The sequence below is a fragment of the Juglans regia genome, chromosome 7 (assembly GCF_001411555.2).
Source record: "Juglans regia cultivar Chandler chromosome 7, Walnut 2.0, whole genome shotgun sequence".
Taxonomy (NCBI): Eukaryota; Viridiplantae; Streptophyta; class Magnoliopsida; order Fagales; family Juglandaceae; genus Juglans; species Juglans regia.
Genome location: NC_049907.1, coordinates 17,553,510 through 17,572,086, shown reverse-complemented (window position 1 = coordinate 17,572,086; position 18,577 = coordinate 17,553,510). Strand labels below are relative to the sequence as shown.

The 18,577-nt window shown below is 39.9% G+C and overlaps 1 protein-coding gene across 6 annotated transcripts in view; it reads left to right on the top strand.

Annotated features, from left to right (window-relative positions):
* The window catches only part of LOC109001161 (calmodulin-binding transcription activator 3-like), a 31,283-nt gene extending 13,033 nt beyond the window's left edge, over positions 1–18,250 (top strand). For 5 of the 6 annotated variants that reach the window (XM_018978318.2, XM_035692059.1, XM_018978322.2 and 2 more), the window contains 9 exons: positions 8,745–8,833; positions 9,241–9,286; positions 9,665–9,947; positions 10,368–10,657; positions 14,636–15,046; positions 15,169–15,869; positions 16,122–16,698; positions 17,118–17,426; positions 17,901–18,250. In XM_018978318.2, coding sequence (XP_018833863.2) covers positions 8,745–8,833; positions 9,241–9,286; positions 9,665–9,947; positions 10,368–10,657; positions 14,636–15,046; positions 15,169–15,869; positions 16,122–16,698; positions 17,118–17,426; positions 17,901–18,017 — 2,823 coding nt within the window. In that variant the 3' untranslated portion in view covers positions 18,018–18,250. The remainder of the gene's footprint in view (positions 1–8,744; positions 8,834–9,240; positions 9,287–9,664; positions 9,948–10,367; positions 10,658–14,635; positions 15,047–15,168; positions 15,870–16,121; positions 16,699–17,117; positions 17,427–17,900) is intronic. The other variant, XM_018978319.2, reaches the window with a different exon arrangement.
* Positions 18,251–18,577: the final 327 nt, after the last annotated feature.

Genomic DNA, 18,577 nt, shown 5'->3' with positions numbered 1-18,577 from the left:
ATGTCATTTTTTGTTTGGCGTGCGAAGAGGAGAGCAATTCTGTTGGATGGTATTATTCAGTTTTTAGGAATTCCTATACTTTCTAAATGTGATTGTTGTGCTCAACCTAATCCTTCCATCATATTTTATGTGAGGGCGAAGGAGATCAAAAAGTGTGGAAGTATTTTGCGGAAGCCTGTCGCATTAGAACTGCTCATATTCGGAATTGGGAGGGGATGATGAATTTTTTATGGCAAAGAGCTTCAATGTCTTCACAGGTTGGGTGGCTTCGGGGGGTTCTTCCCATTATCATCTCATGGTTGTTATGGTGAGCAAGGTGTGCAACTCAAATGGAAGGTACAAAATTTAATTCTGATGGTATCATTCGTTCGGTTAAAATTTTAGTCAATCATATCTCGAGTATGACCAAGAAATTTCGGTGCTTGGGAGAACATGATTGGATAGTTATAGAGAGGTTAGGTTGATCGATTATTCCTATTGTTAAGAGGAGGATAAAATTAATTGCATGGAAACCACCGGAGAGAGGGAGGGCTAAATTAAATGTGGATGGTGGCTCTTGCGGTAATCCGGGTGAGTCCGGTGGGGGTGGTATTATTCGGGATTCTAAAGGTGATGTTATGGCGGGTTTTGCTCACTACTATGGGCAGGCTACGAATACTATCGCTGAGTGTAGAGCTCTACTGGATGGGCTTCGAATGTGCAAGCAGTTGGGTTTGAGGGATATTTTGGTAGAATCAGATTCAAGGGGGATAGTTGGCTGGTTGGCATCGGGAGTGTGCAAATATTGGCTTCTTTGGGATTTTTGGGAGCAAGTGAAAGGGATTGTTGGTGAGCTAAACATTTGTTTTCGACATATTTTTAGAGAAGCTAATATGGTGGCCGATTTTTTGGCAAAGCAAGGAACCCAAGGCGTTAATTTTGATGACGTTATCTTCTCACAAGGCAATATTCGGGGTCTCATTCGCATGGACAAGCTTGGCATTCCATATATTAGGCGATGATAGTTGTTTTCTTTTTCTGGGATTTGTTGGCACTTGAGTTTTGTTTATTTTGCAATATCTCAGGTGCTTTATATTATTACCACGGTATTCCTCCGTCATAAGTGAGGGTATTTTAATAAAATTGGGAATTGGTCACTATTGGACAGGTGACCTCAACTCTTTAAAAAAAAAAAAAATCTGGACGTGGTAGTGGTGGTTTCCAGCATTGGCTCTCGTTCGGCTTCTTGACAATTTGGTTTCCTCAAGTGGCATCTAAGGTGGAGTCGAGTAGTGGTTCACGGTGGCTGCACGGTGAAGATGGGTGGCTAGTGCAACTAGGTGCTGTATTGTGAAGTTGCTATGTTTTTAGTGGGGAAAACAGAGGAGGTTGTGGCTTACAATGGTGGTCAAAGTGGAGGTCCTGAGCGGTGCTAGCGTGGTTGCTTTTGGCAGTGGGTGGCTAGTGATGGTCTAGGTGTGAGGTGGTGTCGTGTGGTGGTTCACTATTGGATCAATGTGAATATCGTGCGGTGTTTTGGGCTTCGGTGGCTGAACATGGAGGAGCTTCGCGATTGGATGTGGCCCTTAGTTGGTGGATGGCTAGCTTGTGTTGTGGTTGAGGGAGGTGGCTCTATCGGTCCTTGCTTCTTGGTTTGCTGGGGAGTGCAACCAAACAGGTGCTGCTGGGGTGCACACGAGCTGGCTCACGATGGCATCACTCGGTGGTGCATGATGACAGAGGGAGGAGATGGGGAGGAGTTGTTGTACATTAGGTTGCTCTACGTGGGTGCTTGGCTTACTTGATGATCCGTTGTTGTGGCTTGGCTGTGGCTCTTCGTGACTGCTGCAACGTGGAGGTACAACTTGTTTCTCGGTTTGGACGTGGTTGGGATGTTTTTTGGACTGAGTGGTGTATGGTTCAGCGGGAGTAGCATGCGGTGGAGGGTTGAGAAGGAAGGAAGGAAGGTTGAGCAGCAACCCTAGGTTGAAGATGATGTCCTACATGCATGAGGGAGGCTTGTATACATGCGGGTCTGAGGGGTGTTATGTGTTCGGGTCTATTGTTTTCCAGTTGTTGGGTCATGGTCTTTGGGCCCCTTTTTATGGGTTTTGGGTCTTGAATTGGTCCATGGGCTTGACTCATGGGTCCTAGGGTTTTCTCTTGGATCCTAAGGCTCTAATAAATGGGTTAGGCCATTTTTGGGATTCAACAAAATTTTAGTCATTTTTTTTTATAAGTAAAAGTAAAATTTTATTGATAGAAAAAGGCATAGCAAGTACATAGGGAGTATACATCGAATATGCCTAAATACCACTAAGCACTAGTGAGAGATACAAGCAAATTATGAAAATTGTTTTCATTACAAGTAATGGCCGAAGCCCAAGAGAAACTAAATATTAGGGTGATGAAATTAAGCTAGGCAACGGTTTTTAATAGAGAGAAAGAGAAACGGTGCATTTGGGACTAAAACTAAAGTGATACGGTGAGTTTTTGGGGAATTAAATGGAGCTATGCGTTTTGATGGTAAGCAACAGTTTTAACAGAATGAAGGTGGAGACAGTGCATTTCGGACTTAAGTAAAGTTGTGCATTTTGAAATTAGTAGGAGTTGTGTGAGAAAGAAGGTTATACGCTGCGTTTTGATTGTAAAAGTGTAATAAAACGACTATGTTTAGTTTGTGACTGTGTTGAGTATGCAAAGCCTCAAAATGGCCTCCCTGACACCACGGGGTGGTGTTTCACCGTCGAAGGAGGGACAGAAAGTGCCGATATGCAACATGGGTGATGGTCTCACTCCAGCGAACCCACCAGCACAACTTCTTGGGGATTTTTGAGATGGACGAAGAGGATGGGGTGTCTTCTGATGGCTATTCGCATCCCGATAGTGAACTACTGATTTCTAATGAAGAAAATTCTAAGAGTTTTGCTCAGGCACTAAGTGGGCATTTTGGTTTGGAGGATATTTCTTTGATAGAAGAGACCCTAGGCTTGCCGATGGACTGCAGAGGGGGTGATCCAATCCACTTGAGCTACATGCTGCCAGTGCATTGTAATGTCTCAGATTGGGTATTGCATAAAGTAAAAGAAATAAAAAAATGTGTGGGGATGGAGTGTGAAGGCTTTGAGGAACATTTTATGGCTTTGTTTACAGCCATAGAAGTGGGGCACCAAAGTTACAGAAAAGCTGGATAAAAAAAACAGCGTGAGAAAAGGTGAGGGCAGCTCTAACAGGAGCAGATCAAAAGGGAAGGGGCTGGCCTTCCCTCAATGAAACCAAAAATAGTCTCGTGGAATGTAATAGAGGCGTCAGGAGGTGTCTTGATGATGTGGGATAGACGGGTGGTGGAGAAAATAGAAGAGTGTATCAGATAACTTTTTGTGGGCTTTTGTAGGTGTATATGGTCCAAACTTAGACAACAACAGAAGATATTTGTGGGAAGAATTAGCTGGAGTACATGGCTAGCGGGACCTCCTTTGGTGTATTGGGGGAGACTTTAATGTTATAAGATTTCCAAATGAGTGTTCGGGTAATAGAAGAGTGCGGCCAGCAATGACAAAGTTTTCGGAATGCAGCTTTGATTCAAACTTGGTGGATTTGCCATTAGCAGGAGGTTCTGCCACGTGGTCTAATAATCAAACATGGTATCGACTAGATCGTTTCTTAATATCACCAGAATAGGAAAGTCATTTTCCGGATGTTTGGCAAAAGCGAATGCCTCGTCTTTGTTCGGATCATTGGTCTATAATGCTTGATTGTGGTGGTCTCCAAAGAAGTCGACAGTATTTCAAATTTGAAAACATGTGGCTGAAATCGAAGGTTTTGTGGACAGGGTGAGACAATGTGGTCCTCGTATCAGATTCAAGGTACCCCTAGCTTCGTCTTTGCTGGTAAATTGAAAGCACTAAAAGAAGATCTGAAACTTTGGAATACACAGTCTTTTGGTGATATAGGGGAGCTCAAGAAAAGCAAGGTGATGAAAATCCAAGAGTTAGGCTACAAGAGACTCGGTCTCTTACACAGGAAGAACTAGCATGAAGGACTTTGTTGGTTGCGGATCTTGAAAAGATTATATTATTAGAAGAGACGTCTTGGCGTAAAAAATCAAGAGCCTTGTGGTTAAGGGAGGGAGATCGAAGTACAAAGTTGTTCTATAAAATTGCAAACTCTCACAGGAGAAACAACAACATTGAGATGTTGAAAATTGATGGTGTTGAATGTAGGGAAGAGCAGGTAATCCACAATCGTGTAGTTGATTTCTTTGAGTAGCTACCAACTGAGTAGGCGGGATGGCAGCCTACACTTGATGGTCTTGCTTTTGACTCCATTGGGCCAAATGATGTATCTCAGATGGAGAAGGCCTTTGAGGAGATGGAGGTTTACGATGTAGTGAGGAAAATGGTTAAAGACAAGATACCGGGCCTCTATGGGATTCTTTCAATCATGTTGGGAAGTGTTAAAAGAAGATCTTATGAGGGTGTTTTAGGAGCTATTCATGGTTGGAAAATTTGAGAAAAGCCATAACACCACTTTTCTTACATTGATACTGAAGAAGGTGGAGGCTACGGAGGTTATGGAGTTTCGGCCCATTAGCTTAGTGAATGGGGTATATAAGATAATATCCAAAGTGCTTGCGAATCGACTAAGTGACGTATTGGGGAAGATCATTACAGAACCCCAAAATGCTTTTGTAAAAGGGAGACATATTCTAGATGCGGCTCTTATTGCCAATAAATGTCTGGATAGTAGATTGAAGGTTGGCACAATAGGGATCATTTGCAAGCTGGACATGGAGAAGGCGTTCGATCACGTTAACTAAGATTTTCTCCTCTACCTTCTTGGAAGGTGTGGTTTTGGGGAGAGGTGGCGATCGTGGATCCATTGGTGCATATCAACGGTGAAATTCTCAATGTTCATAAATGACAGTCCAACTGGTTTTTTTCATAGCACATGAGGCTTAAGACAAAGAGACCCGTTGTCGCCATTGTTGTTTGTTATTGTGATGGAGGCACTAAGCCAAATGACCTCGGCACTAGTTAATAATGGTTTTGTGGATGGCTTCTCGATTGGAACCCTAGAGAGGGGAATCATTAACATTTCTCATTTGTTGTTTGTAGATGATACTTTTATCTTTTGTGAGGCTGATCAAAACCAGATTCAAGTACTGAAGGCCCTGCTCCTTTGTTTTGAAGCAACATCCAGGTTGAAAGTGAACTTTGAAAAATCAGAGATGGTGCCAATTGGAGGTGTTCGCGGTATATGACAGCTGGCCAACACGCTGGGGTGTAAGATAGTCTCTCTTCCTATGACTTACCTGGGCCTTCCATTGGGGGCTCATTCGAGAGTGTCCTCTTTATGGGATTAAGTGATTGAGAAAGTTGAGCAGAGATTAGCGGGATGGAAAATGATGTATTTGTCTAAAGGTGGTAGGATTACCTTGATCAAGAATACTTTATTTAATTTACCAACTTATTTTTTATCCTTATTCCTTATTCCTGCAAGTGTGGGGTTCCGAATTGAGAAACTCCAACGTGATTTCTTGTGGAGTGGAGTAGGGGAGGAGTTCCAGTTTCACTTAGTCAAGTGGGAGACGGTATGCCGCCCCATCTCTAATGGGGGGTTGGGCATTAGAAATATGAGGATCTTTAACTGTGCTTTACTTGGAAAATGGTTGTGGAGATATAATAAGGAACCATAAGCCTTGTGGAAGTTGGTGATTGAGAGCAAATATGAAGATTTAAGGGGAGGATGGTGCACTAAAGAAGTAAGAAGGGCTTATGGAGTGGGGTTGTGGAAACACATTAAAAGAGGATGAGAGGTCTTTTCTCGACACACTAGACTTCATTTGGATGAGGGTTCCAAGATTAAATTCTGAAGAGATATTTGGTGCAATAATAGTACTCTATAAGAGGTATTTCATTCTCTTTTCCAAATTGCTAGTGCTAAAGATGTTTCAGTGGCGGAAGTCATGGGGATATCCGGGGGGCAAATCCAATGGAACTTCAATTTTAGTCGGGTGGCACAAGACTAGAAAATGAGCAGCTTTGCATATTTTTACAGCCTTTTGTACTCTATAAAACCGAGCAATCAGCAAGAAGATGTGTTGTGGTGGATGCTCGCAGGTAAAGGTGTATTCTCGGTTCGCTCTTTTTGTAAGGCTCTCACACAAGAGCCCAATATTCAGTTTCCGTGGAGAAGGTTTGGAGACATAAGGCACCCCCAAAGCCGCATTCTTCATGTGCACAGTTTCATTTGGTAAGATTCTCACAATCAACAACTTCAGGAAACGAAGGGTAATTATTGTAGACTGGTGTTGCATATGTAGAGAAGGGGGCAAGTCTGTGAACCATCTCCTACTACATTGCGAGACAGCTAGGGTATTATGGAAAGAGGTGTTCAGTAGATTAGACTTGGCTTGGGTTATGCTGGAGACAGCGGTAGCAGTGCTGGCCAGTTGGACAAATCTAAAAGGCATGCGACAGATTAAAATTGTTTGGAAGATGATCCCTATTTGCATCATGTGGTGTTTGTGGCAGGAGCGCAATGACCGGACGTTTAAAGACAAGGAGAGATCGCTGGAGGAGCTTAAAGTTTTATTTTTTAGAACTATGTACTTGGGCCATTACTATTGACTTCAATGGCATGGACATACATTATTTTCTTGTCTATAATGCGCCTACTTAGTTTAGGGCTTACTTTTTTTTTTTTTTTTTTTTTATAACCGTGAGTGTCCGGGCGAGCTTGCGAGCACTTCAACTAATACTTTTTTTTTTTTATAGTTTAGGGCTTACTTTTGTTTTCTATTAGAGTTTGTACATGGCTATGCCTATTCATTGATCAATAAAATTTGTTTACTTATAAAAAAAAATGTTTAGTTTGTAGCCTTTAACGTGTATAAAAGCTGTAAACAAGTGTAGCAGAGTTGTGTTCAGACTTGTTGATAATTGAATTCTTTTTGGAGGTTGGAGGTTCCTCAAAAGCCTCTTCCAAGAATCAAGAATTGGATTCTTGGGTTTCTCTTCTCATTCTTGTTCCAATTTTTACTTGTTCTCTATGTTGTTCTTGTTATTCTGTGTTCTTGTTTGTTCTGTATTGGGAATTGAAGGGCATCCGTAACAGCTTATCTGTAATTCCATGATCAAGTCACTTAACAACCCTAATGGCCGATCTTAAATTCCAAAAATGAGCCCAACTTATCTAATAAATATTTTTGGGCTTATAAATAAATTATTGAGCCTATTACCAATTAAAATAGGAGTCCACTTGGTCCATTATTTTTCCTTTTTTTTTTTTTTGATCGATGAACAAAATTTTATTAAGCATAAAATAGACAAAGGCCCAAGTATATGGGACATATACAAGAGCATCACCTATGCATGCGAGTATAGCGATACAAAGAAGTCATGAAAAGACATGCCATTAAAATCAATTACAATCGACTAATGAAGTAAAGTATTGAAAAATAAACTTCTAAGCTCATCCATTGACCGATCTCAATATTCAAAACTTCTTTCATTTCTCTCCCTCCAAATATACCACCATAGACAAATTAGGACCATCTTCCTCATTGCTGCAATATGAGGGTTGCCTCGGATACCTTGCCAAGAAGCTAGGAGGTCAATTACCCTTTTCGGCATCACCCAAGTTAATCCCATTTGAGCGAAGAAGTCATTGCACATGGTTGTAGCAATCTCACAATGTAGTAATAGAAGATCTACTTTTTGCACATACAACCCAAATCCATGATTATGATGTGGCGTTTCCGTAAGTTGTCTATTGTGAGGATCTTCCCTAATGAGGCCATCCATCCATACAAAAAAATTGCCTTCAATGGTGCGTTTGTCTTCCAAATACTCTTCCATGGAAATGGATTTATATTATAGGTCCATAAATATTAAAAGCTTTATCCTAATTATTGAGCCCAATAAAAACTATCAATCCATCATAAGACATTTCTTGGCCCGTGACCTATTCAGAATTATCTAATAAATCTCAATTGGGCTTCTAAAAATATTGGTCCATTAATACCATCCAAAATCATACCCTAAACCTTAACAAGCCTTAAAATAAACTATTGGGCCTATGGGCTATAATCAGTCCCGGTCACTACAATATGATTTGGTTTGACATCGTGCTTTGTTATTGAGGCTAAGGTCTTGTTGGATGTAAAAAATTTCTCAAAAAAAAAAAAAGCTCACTTTTTTTTGGGAAAAAATAAAAAATCTCACCTTCAATCCAAACATCTTTTACAAACCAAAGAAAAATTCATCTAATCATTTACATTGTCAAAAAATTACATAAACAAAAGGAAAAAAAAAAAAACCTTCTCTATGTAAACATCATTTTGATAGACACCACCACCTTTTCAAACTCCAATAAAAACATATCTTGAAAACCTTCTCAATGCAAACATAGTTTCTAACTTTCTATGGGTCCCACCACTTTCAAAAAACCCCCCCACAAAAATTTATCTCTAAAAATTTTCATCTTGGTTTAAAAAATTTTCAAGAAAATCTTACATCCTAGAGGGCCCCAATCAGGGCTCCTACTGTTTTAGTCATTTTTTAGATGTCAAGTAATGCGGACTCTATATTTCTCATATCTGAAGTCTAATACTTCTATGGTGTTAATTTTTTTATGTATGTTAATGTTGACATTTTTTAATGCTTTAGCAGATCTCTTAAATGGATTATAGTTGATTGTGCTGGTATATTAATTTGATATGGGCTGCCTAGTTAATTAGTTGTTTTCTGGTTTTTCTGTAGGCCAACAGTGTGGATGTTCTCCATTGTTACTATGCCCATGGCGAGGATAATGAAAACTTTCAGCGACGTAGTTATTGGATGCTTGATGTGTAAGTGATGCTTATAGTTAAGATTTTGACACCTTAGAAGTTCCAAATTATGTTTTTGGTTGACAGTTTTTGATTGCATAGTAAGACATTACTTATTTTCTGAATATTGAGTAGGATGGTATGTGTTAGATTTAACAGTGTGGGATTCATTGCACCCTTTGCATCCCAACACAAAAAGATGAACTTTTTGTATTGAAGTTTAGTCCTCAAATGTTTAATATTAATAATTTTTATGGAAATTTTAGAGTTTTTTTTTTAATGTAATAATACTTCATTAAAGGCACAATCCAAGTGCACATGATGTATACAAGAAAGACAGTAAATTTGAGTTTTCATTGATAATGACACGTGCATATTTTCTGTTGCATTTTGGTAACATTCTTGACATATATTTCCCTTCTTTTCAGGCACTTAGAGCACATTGTTCTTGTACATTACAGAGAAGTAAAAGAGGTATTCCATTGTGTTCGTGTATCCTTTTTTTTTTTAAATTTTCTCGAGTATTCGTTTGATTAAAATTTTGAAAACTTCTAGCTTTGTGTATCTTAAATACGTGTGTAAATGAGTTTGCTTTTATACTGGTACTTTACACACACACCCATTGGGTTTCTAAACCGATGACCTCATGCTTCACCCCCTTTCTTATATGAAAAGGAGGTGGTATTTAAGTTAGAGCACAGAATTTTTGGGTTAAATGAGTTTGTTTGTTGCTATCCAGGATCCTATCCCTGATCAAAGTTGAATGTAGATTACTGGACATAACTAGACATACTTTATTTTGCTTTCCTTTATGTGCTTAGGTTTTCTGTTATGCCCTGTGATGATATGTAGGGGTACAAGTCAGGCATCTCCCGCTTAGTAGTAGATCCTGGATCACAGGCTGGAAGCTCTCAAAGTAGTCCTGTTTCATGCTTTGCACAGGAAAACTCACCTGCCCCTACTATTCAGACATCTTATGCATCAAGTCTGAACAGAGTTGACAGAAATGGGCTAATGTTCTCGTCAGAATTTGAGAATGTGGATTCTGGGAATGATCCACGATCATCTTCTCTCACTCGACCTATTTTTGGTTCTATTTTGCATAACACTTCTTTACTTGAACATAAAGTTACAGGTAAAACTCCTGCAATGAACGTGTGCTTGATTTATATCAACGTGGTTGAATTGTAGACATAACATAAAAACTTATTGGTTTTTTTTAAGTTTCTTCTTCTTGCATCTTTGAACTTCCTAGGATAAATTTTAACTTGTGTGATTAAATGAACCATGAGGACTTTTAAACATAAGATTATGCTAAAATGCTCTGTGAGTTATAGATTTATCGAATTTATTAATCGGTAAGGTTAAATTCTGCTGTGTAGTCGTTGAACAGAATTTTCTGCCTTGTGGATCGTTCTATTTGGTCCTCGTAGAGATTTTTGTGGGGGAAATTTTTATATTTCTATGCATATTCATTATAATTCTTTGTTTATCTTTTTGGATAATATGTTGTGGGAGTTTACAAGATGTGACCAGGTGGCTGTACTGCTTTCAGGATTTCCAGAGTTATCAATGAATCCCCCTGGTTTATGGTTGGCTGGACCTAAATATTGTGAAACTTCTGGATTATCTAACTGGGCTGAAGTTAACAGCTTGAGCAATGCAGATGGTTCGTCTGACCAGAAATTCTTTATTGAGCATCGATCTGAAGCTGACTTTATAACTGATAAGTTAACAGATGCTAGGTTGGATGCTGATAGCATAGTCCAAGATGGTGTAACTCGTGGAGATATCAATGACAAAGGCAACCAGACATATATGGCAGCTTCTCTGGAAGTAGTTCAGGTTCCTTTTTTGTGGTTAACCATATACTTTTAACTTTCTCATACTTTCTATTGTTTCTTATTCCTTCTTTTTATGAGCATCTATATTTTTCTTATTTGATTATTGATTGACTGCATCTTGATACCAAATTTCTTACCAACGGTATTTTTCTGCCTTACAACTGGAGGACGAAGTCATGGTTCAATCCTATATGGGTTCATGAGTTTTATTCACCGCCGTTGAAAAACAAAATGCCAATTGTTTTCTAAGTTTTACTGCATTTGGAAAATGGTCCTTCTGTCAGTTTTCCGGGCAAAACCCTAAAATGACCAATGTCATAGATTTAGACATGACTTACCTCATACTTTAAAAGCCAAGAATTAAAATATAAAAATAATATTCAGCAAAGAGTAATGATACTCATCCCAATTCTCATCATCCCATGATGTGGCATTAGATGATTGGAGACTATTTATTATATTTCACTTGTGAACCTATCATCTAATGCAACATCATGGGATGATAAGAGGATGATAAAAAAATAGATGATGAATAGATTTTTTTTCAGAAAATATTAAACAAATATAAAACCTCTTAGAATATGAAAAGACAAAAAGACAACTTTCTAGAAACTATAGACAACAAAAAGCATGGAATCTTTAAAAATGATAAAAAGGAAAACATAGAACATGAAATATAAAACATAGAATAAAAAAATTAAAAAGAAAGGGGTGGGGAGGGTCCCAAAAAAAGTGATCGTCCTCTCCAAGCCCCACTTCCTGTTGTCTAACCTGAACCCAAACTGGAGTTGAAGACCTAGCTCATGGCTTCAAACGTGAATCTGCTTTCTTTTCCTCTCTCCTCCAAACCCATTGTGACCTCTACATTCCTGAAACCCAATAGCTTGTCTGATTTATTTCGTCTTGTTCAGAACCATCCTACTTGGTCTTTCTCCAATTCTCGTTTCTTTCCCTATCACGTTGGGGTGGGGGGTAGAAACGCTGGCCACCCAAGTTCATTTATTGATTTTTTGTTCTTCAATTCTTATTTTATCTTATTTTGTTCTATATTTTCTATATTTTTCGGTTTTTTTCTAATGTTTTTATTTGTTTCTATTTTCTTTAGTATATTTGACTTTTATGTTTTTTGGCTTCTTTTGTTATTTTAGGTTTTCTTGGACATGTGGCATGCCAACAACATCTATATGTGGCATTCCACGTGTGATGTTGCTTCATAGATGTACTATTAGGGACCTCGGTCAAGTCCCTAAACATTATGTTCTCCACGCCAATAGTAGTGTTGTGGTGACCGAAATCTTGTTCCTCTCTTGCTTGGTTCTCGATCGATGGTGGTCACAATGACCAATGTGGTAAGGTGAGGTTAAGTGTTTAGGCTAGAATGAGTGTATGGAGTGGTGGGAATGGTTGGGAAAGTGTATGGTTTCTTTGGTGGAAAGTGGTGCACGACAATGGGGTGAGTATGGTTGGCGCCACTTGAGATTAGGGTTAGGGTTGGATGATGATGATGGGCGGCTAGGGTTGGCCGAACAAGGCTAAGGAGTGATTCTAGGAAGTTGTTCCTAGAATCTAGGAACTCAATTTGGAAAGAGTTGGCCAACTATGGAAGTGAGGCTTGGTCAATTAAGGTTCCTAAATTATAGGAATCTTAATTAGGCAAGTGGAGTGTTCGGCTTGGACTATTCAAATTAGGCAAGGAGTGCCGAAATTTGAATTCAAATTCAAATGGATGGAGGGTTCGGCTAGGGCAACAAAGATGAAGCACACAACTTATGGAAAGTTGACTAACACAAGTGTTGGTCGACTTCTAGGGTTAAATGGATTTGGAAGAGCAAAATATATGAAGAACCTCAAGAACAATGATGAACATTCAAGAACAAAAGCAAAACACTTTATGAACTTAAATAATCAAAAGCATAAACAATAACAATCCAATACTTGGTTCATGAATTGCACAAGAATTGAATAAACCTCATGTATTGATAAACACAACTTGAATCCACGAATTTCACCAAGTTGTAAAGAAACAAGATAAATAGATTACACATATTCAATGAATTGTAAGGTGTAATCCTCTCTTTAGGGTTCACGAATTTCACCCAAAAAGCTCAAGTGTAAAGGCACCGAAAATGATCTCTCAAACAATAGTTCCATCACTAAGAGTTTTGCCAAAAGATTCTAAGGCAAATGCATAAGGTTCTATTTATAAGCAAAACAATTTGGAAATCCCCAATAGGTCCCTTGAAATTAAATAAATAAATAAAATAAAATAAATAACATGATAGTAGTCATAGACCAAGCTAGTCGTGGCATGCATGGCCCATGATGGGCTAGGATGGTGCATGGTGGTCTCTGGCTGGTCCATGGTCAAGTGGTGCGGCGTGGCTTGCTGATGGTGAGTCATGGTGGTGCCCTACATGGCCTAGGCTGGTGGCCTAGGCGCTGGCTGCAAGGCATGGGCTGGAGCCATGCGTTGAATGGCATGCCTGGTGGGCATGCCACTGGCCTGCTCTACAAGGCACGGGTTGGAGCCGTGCGCTGGATGGCATGCCGTGAGGCATGCCACTAACCTCGCTGGTGTGTGGCAGGATGGTGGGCATGAGCATGTGCTAGCGTGCAGCAGGCTAGTGGCTTGGGCATGCGCGCGTGCTGGCTGGGCTAGCCGTGCGGCACAAGGCTGTGCGCATGGCCTTGCGACACTTGGGCGCGCGTAGGGCCACGCGGCCCATTAGCGTGCGTACGGGCCTGTGCACTGGAATGTGCATGGGCGTGCGGCGCGCTGCTGCGCCCCATGCCAAGCGCATGGGCTGTGCTGCGCGCATTGCCGCACGCATGGGCATGCGGTTCTTGGCTGTACGCCTGGGCAGGCCCTCGGTAGCCCGCATGCTGGGTGCCCCGTGAGTGCCATCGCGCGGGCCAAGGCATGCATGCATGTTGGGCGCCCCGTGCATGGTCTCCCACGAGCTAAGGCATGGTTGTGGGCTAGCCAAGGTGTATGTCCCCACCATGATTAGGGCATGTGCGGCATCTCTAGAGGCAACTCGACGTGGGGGTCCAACATGTACCCACTTGGCGACCTCGCTGTTAGGATTTTAGTCAGAAAGCTAGCAGAATGACCATTTTTTTTAAGAGAAATGACAGTTGCAGTCGTGAGTGCGCAAGCGCCACACAGTCATTTTAAAAAAAAATGAATAAATATGAGACCCTCATGAAAAAAAATATATATTTTTAATGGTAGACCTCATTCTTTTTCAAAGCGACTGCACGACACTTGCGCACTACACGACTGTATGTAGCATTACTCTTTTCTTAAACCCCTAGGGGTTGGCTCAAATGGTAAAGGCCTTGGTCTTGGAGGTATGCTCCCTTCAGATCTAAGGTTCGAATCCCACTGGGTGCAAACAATCTCTAGAGGTCATCGGACTGGAGAATTTTTCTCTTGAATTACCCGAGGTGCACTTGCGGGAAACTCCTTGCCGAGGGCTTGTGCACCCTCGGGATTAGTCGGGACATTGTTCCCGAACACAGGTGCCAATCAAAAAAAAGAATTGACCATTTTTTATAGTGGGGCAAAACCTAAGGATCAATTAGTTTCGTTTTTTTTTACCCAGTGATCATTTTTTGGGAGGACCAAAACCCCAGGCTATTTTTTATTTCCTAAAGGAGGAGAGACAGGCCGAGAGAACCCCTACAATGTCATTTCATGCAATTTCACATATGTATTACACTTAAAGATTACTTTTCAAAAAAAAGATGTATGACACTTAAAGATAATTGAAAAAAAATATGAGACTTAGGGATGAGCGTGTTTGTTAGAGTTGTGTTTCTGTGCATTGAATTAACCGATGAGCATATGTTGTTATATCTCTTGGAACTTCTATTTTTAGTATGTTGTGTTTCTGCGTTGCATGTTCTTTTCATGGATTAGGTGAATGTTTCCTATTATCGAAGTTTCCCAAGTGAGATCCGCGCCTTGTTGCAGGTTCCAGAAGAGTCTGGTTTCAATTTACCTCATCCGCGGTTTCACAGTAATTCAGATCCTCATGTGGAAGTAACTTCAACCGTTCATGCTGAAGAGAAAGGGGCAGATGGCGTAAATAATGAAGCTGGAGAGCTGAAGAAACTTGACAGCTTTGGAAGATGGATGGATAAAGAAATTGGTCGAGATTGTGATAATTCCTTGATGGCTTCAGACTCTGGCAACTATTGGAATACCCTTGATGACGAAAATGACAAGAAGGAAGTATCCAGTTTATCACGCCATATGCAGCTGGATGCTGATCTACTGGGCCCTCATCTTTGCCAAGAACAGCTATTTACTATCCATGAGTTTTCACCAGATTGGGCTTATTCTGAGGATACAACAGAGTTTTCACCAAAGGATTCAACAAAGGTGTGCATGGACAATATTTTTCCTGCATATTCTAAAACTCAAGCCGACATTGCCTTTAGTTGTTGATGCTGAAGAATTGAATATATAAAATCATGCCAGTTTTTGTTCTTGTTGTGTTTCAGGTGTTAATTGTCGGTACATTTTTGGTACGCAAGGAACTATCTAGCAAGATTAAGTGGGGATGTATGTTTGGTGAAATTGAGGTTTCTGCTGAAGTTCTGACTGATACCGTCATCAGATGTCAAACTCCTCCTCATGCTCCTGGGCGTGTCCCATTCTATGTCACCCGCAGTAATAGATTAGCCTGCAGTGAGGTGAGGGAGTTTGAATATCGTGAAAAACCATCAGGAACTGTGTTTCCGTTGGCTGTAAAATGTGCACCAGAAGATGAAGTGTGTTTTCAGATGCGCCTAGTAAAACTTTTAAATCTAGGTCGGGTGAGGAATAGGTTTGATTGCTCAATTCAGGATTGTGATAAATGCAAGCTTAAGAGTACTATATATTCAATGAGAAGTGAAAGTGGAAATGATATGGGAAGGGTTGAAGAGATTTCTTTGACCTTCAATAGCAATCGCATGAACCCTAGGGAGGAATTGATTCAATGTCTGTTGAAGGATAGACTTCATGAGTGGCTGATCTGTAAAATTCATGAAGAAGGTAAAGGACCACATGTGTTGGACGGTGAAGGCCAAGGAGTAGTACATTTGGCAGCTGCTCTTGGTTATGAGTGGGCCATGGGCCCCATAGTTGCCGCCGGTGTCAGTCCCAATTTCAGAGATGTGCGTGGAAGAACTGGGCTTCACTGGGCATCGTATTTTGGGAGGTCAGATTGCTTTTCTTAGATTCTCTTTGGATTATATAATAAACTTTCACCTTCTGATGGATTAAGTTTTTATTTCAGATGCTGCCATGTGGTTTATTTCCTTTTCTTCATCCAGCTGTCTACTATGATGCCTGATTTTGAGGGTTTTACTAAAGCATGAGAAAAGAATCATTTGTGTTTGTACTTAATCTTATACATACAGCTTCTATGTCTGTTTATTGGCAGCGATTGATCTTTTTATCCTTTCTGTAGAGAGGAAACGGTTATTGCACTACTTAGATTGGGTGCTGCTCCGGGTGTTGTTGAGGATCCAACACCAGCATCTCCGGGGGGAAAAACAGCTGCTGATCTAGCATCAAGCAGAGGGCATAAAGGGATAGCTGGATATCTGGCAGAAGCTGATCTAATCTGTCACCTTTCTACACTGACTGTCAATGAAAACGTAATGGACTGCGTTGCTGCACGTATTGCTGCCGAAAAGGCTATTGAGAATGCCACACAAGTTGTCCCGTCAGATGTGGCAATAAATGAGAGCCTTTCTCTGAAAGGATCTCTTGCTGCGGTTAGGAAATCAGCTCATGCTGCTGCACTAATACAAGCTGCATTCCGGGCTCGTTCATTCAATCACAGACAATTAAATAAGAAAAGCAACGATATTTCTGAAGTTGCACTTGACCTAGTTACACTAGGCTCTTTGAACAAGGTCCGAAAACGGGGCCACTTCAAGGAATATTTGCATTCTGCAGCTGCCAAGATACAGCAGAGATATCGTGGTTGGAAGGGAAGAAAAGAGTTTTTGAAAATACGGAGCCGTATTGTGAAAATTCAGGTACTCTTGGATGTAATGGTGCTTTCTTGGTTTTTGCATCAAATCATCGTGTTAGCTTACCATACAATTTCTCGAAAATTTGAATCTGCCATATAAGTTACTGCTCCACCATCTATTCACAGCTACAGAATTACAAATTTGAATATCATGTTCTAGGAAGGAGATATATATGTTGGTCAATGTATGTTGGGTTTCTGGTAATGCTTTGGAATTTTAATTTCTAAGGAACGAGACAAGCTTGCCCGCTGCTAGGTTTTTGTCACGCTATTTCATTCCTGTTTGTGTTCACTGGTTGGAATTTGCGCTTTCAAGAAACTGTTCTTCGAGTGTTCTTTTGGCTACATCTGTTGAAAGTGCCAGGTTTGCTTTTCATTTTTGGCTGATGCTTAATTTTCATTCATTCCACTTATCGCTCTCAGGCTCATGTGAGGGGACATCAAGCTCGGAAACAGTATAGAAAGATTATTTGGTCTGTTAGTGTTGTTGAAAAGGCAATACTGCGCTGGAGGCGGAAACGAACTGGTTTACGGGGATTTCGAGTGGAAGAAGTTATGGGAGATGTGGCATCAGAGACTCAGAAAACTGATGAGTATGAATTCTTGAGAATTAGCAGGAAACAAAAATTCGCTGGAGTTGAAAACGCTCTGGCAAGAGTCAGGTCCATGGTTCGTTATCAAGAAGCACGTGATCAATATATGAGGCTAATTACGAAGTTTGAGAATATAAAGGTAATTTTGCTTTTTTTTTTAATTGTTTCTCCAAATATTAGCTGCCATGAATTGCGGTGTTCGTTAATTATCTGATCAATCATCTTAAGGCTCTGGTTATTGCAACTGGATTCAATTTCTTAAAAGGATATAGAAAAGGCCATGTTTCAGTGAATTGCAGCAGCAACTATTTACCTTTACGTTAGTTATCACATATCTTTCTTAGTTATTTTCTTATCTTCTTGTTGAGTTTTTAATCTGATGGTTTATTTTAAGAGAAATGATAGTTGCAATTATGAGTGTGCAAGCGTCATACAATCACTTAGAAAAAAGTAAATAAATAAGGGATTTACATGAAAAAAAAATAATTTTTTAATAGTGGATCTCACACTTTTTTAAAATGATTGCACGACGCTTATACACTCCATTACTGTATGCAGCATTACTCTTATTTTAAATTGGTGTGTTGTATTCTACATCTCTGTAACTCAATAGGTGCGTGATGAAGGGAGCAGTACAATTCTGCAAGGAGAAATTTCACAAAAGAGCATAACAAGGGAAGATTTGCCTGCATGCTCAGAGGAAGTTGCACTTACAGTTGTTGATCAGTGATCTACTTGGTATCAAGTAGTGAGTGTAAATTGAACTGTTTGAGCAGCCAGGCAGTTTGTCGTACTGCTCATGCCTTTTTTTTTTTAACCTGTAAGTAGTGTCTTAACATGTTTTACCCAGGAGGAGAAAAGGGGATTGCAGGGGTTGAAGGTTGTACATATATTTTTTTGGGTGGCTCTACAGCCACCGCTCTCAGTCCCGCTGGAAGCTACCGATAGTATAAAATGTTGTGTTTTCTTATTTTACTTTTTTATACATATATTTTTTTTAACACTGTAAAATATTTTTTAAAAAAATAAAAAAATTAGAATATCATTAAAAAACACTTAATCACTAAGTAAAAAAAATATTAAAAAAATATAGCGAAATCGGGAGCAGTGAGAGTAGCTGTACTCTATTTTTTTTCTCCATCTCTCACGCCATTCCTTTTTCTCCCCCTTTGAAAGTAGTGGTAGAATTTTGAGGAAATATTCTCAATTTAAAAAAAAAAAAAAAGTTGTAAAATGACTTTATCTCTATCATTTTCTTATAAGAAGCACTGCTTATAAGAAAATGGGAAT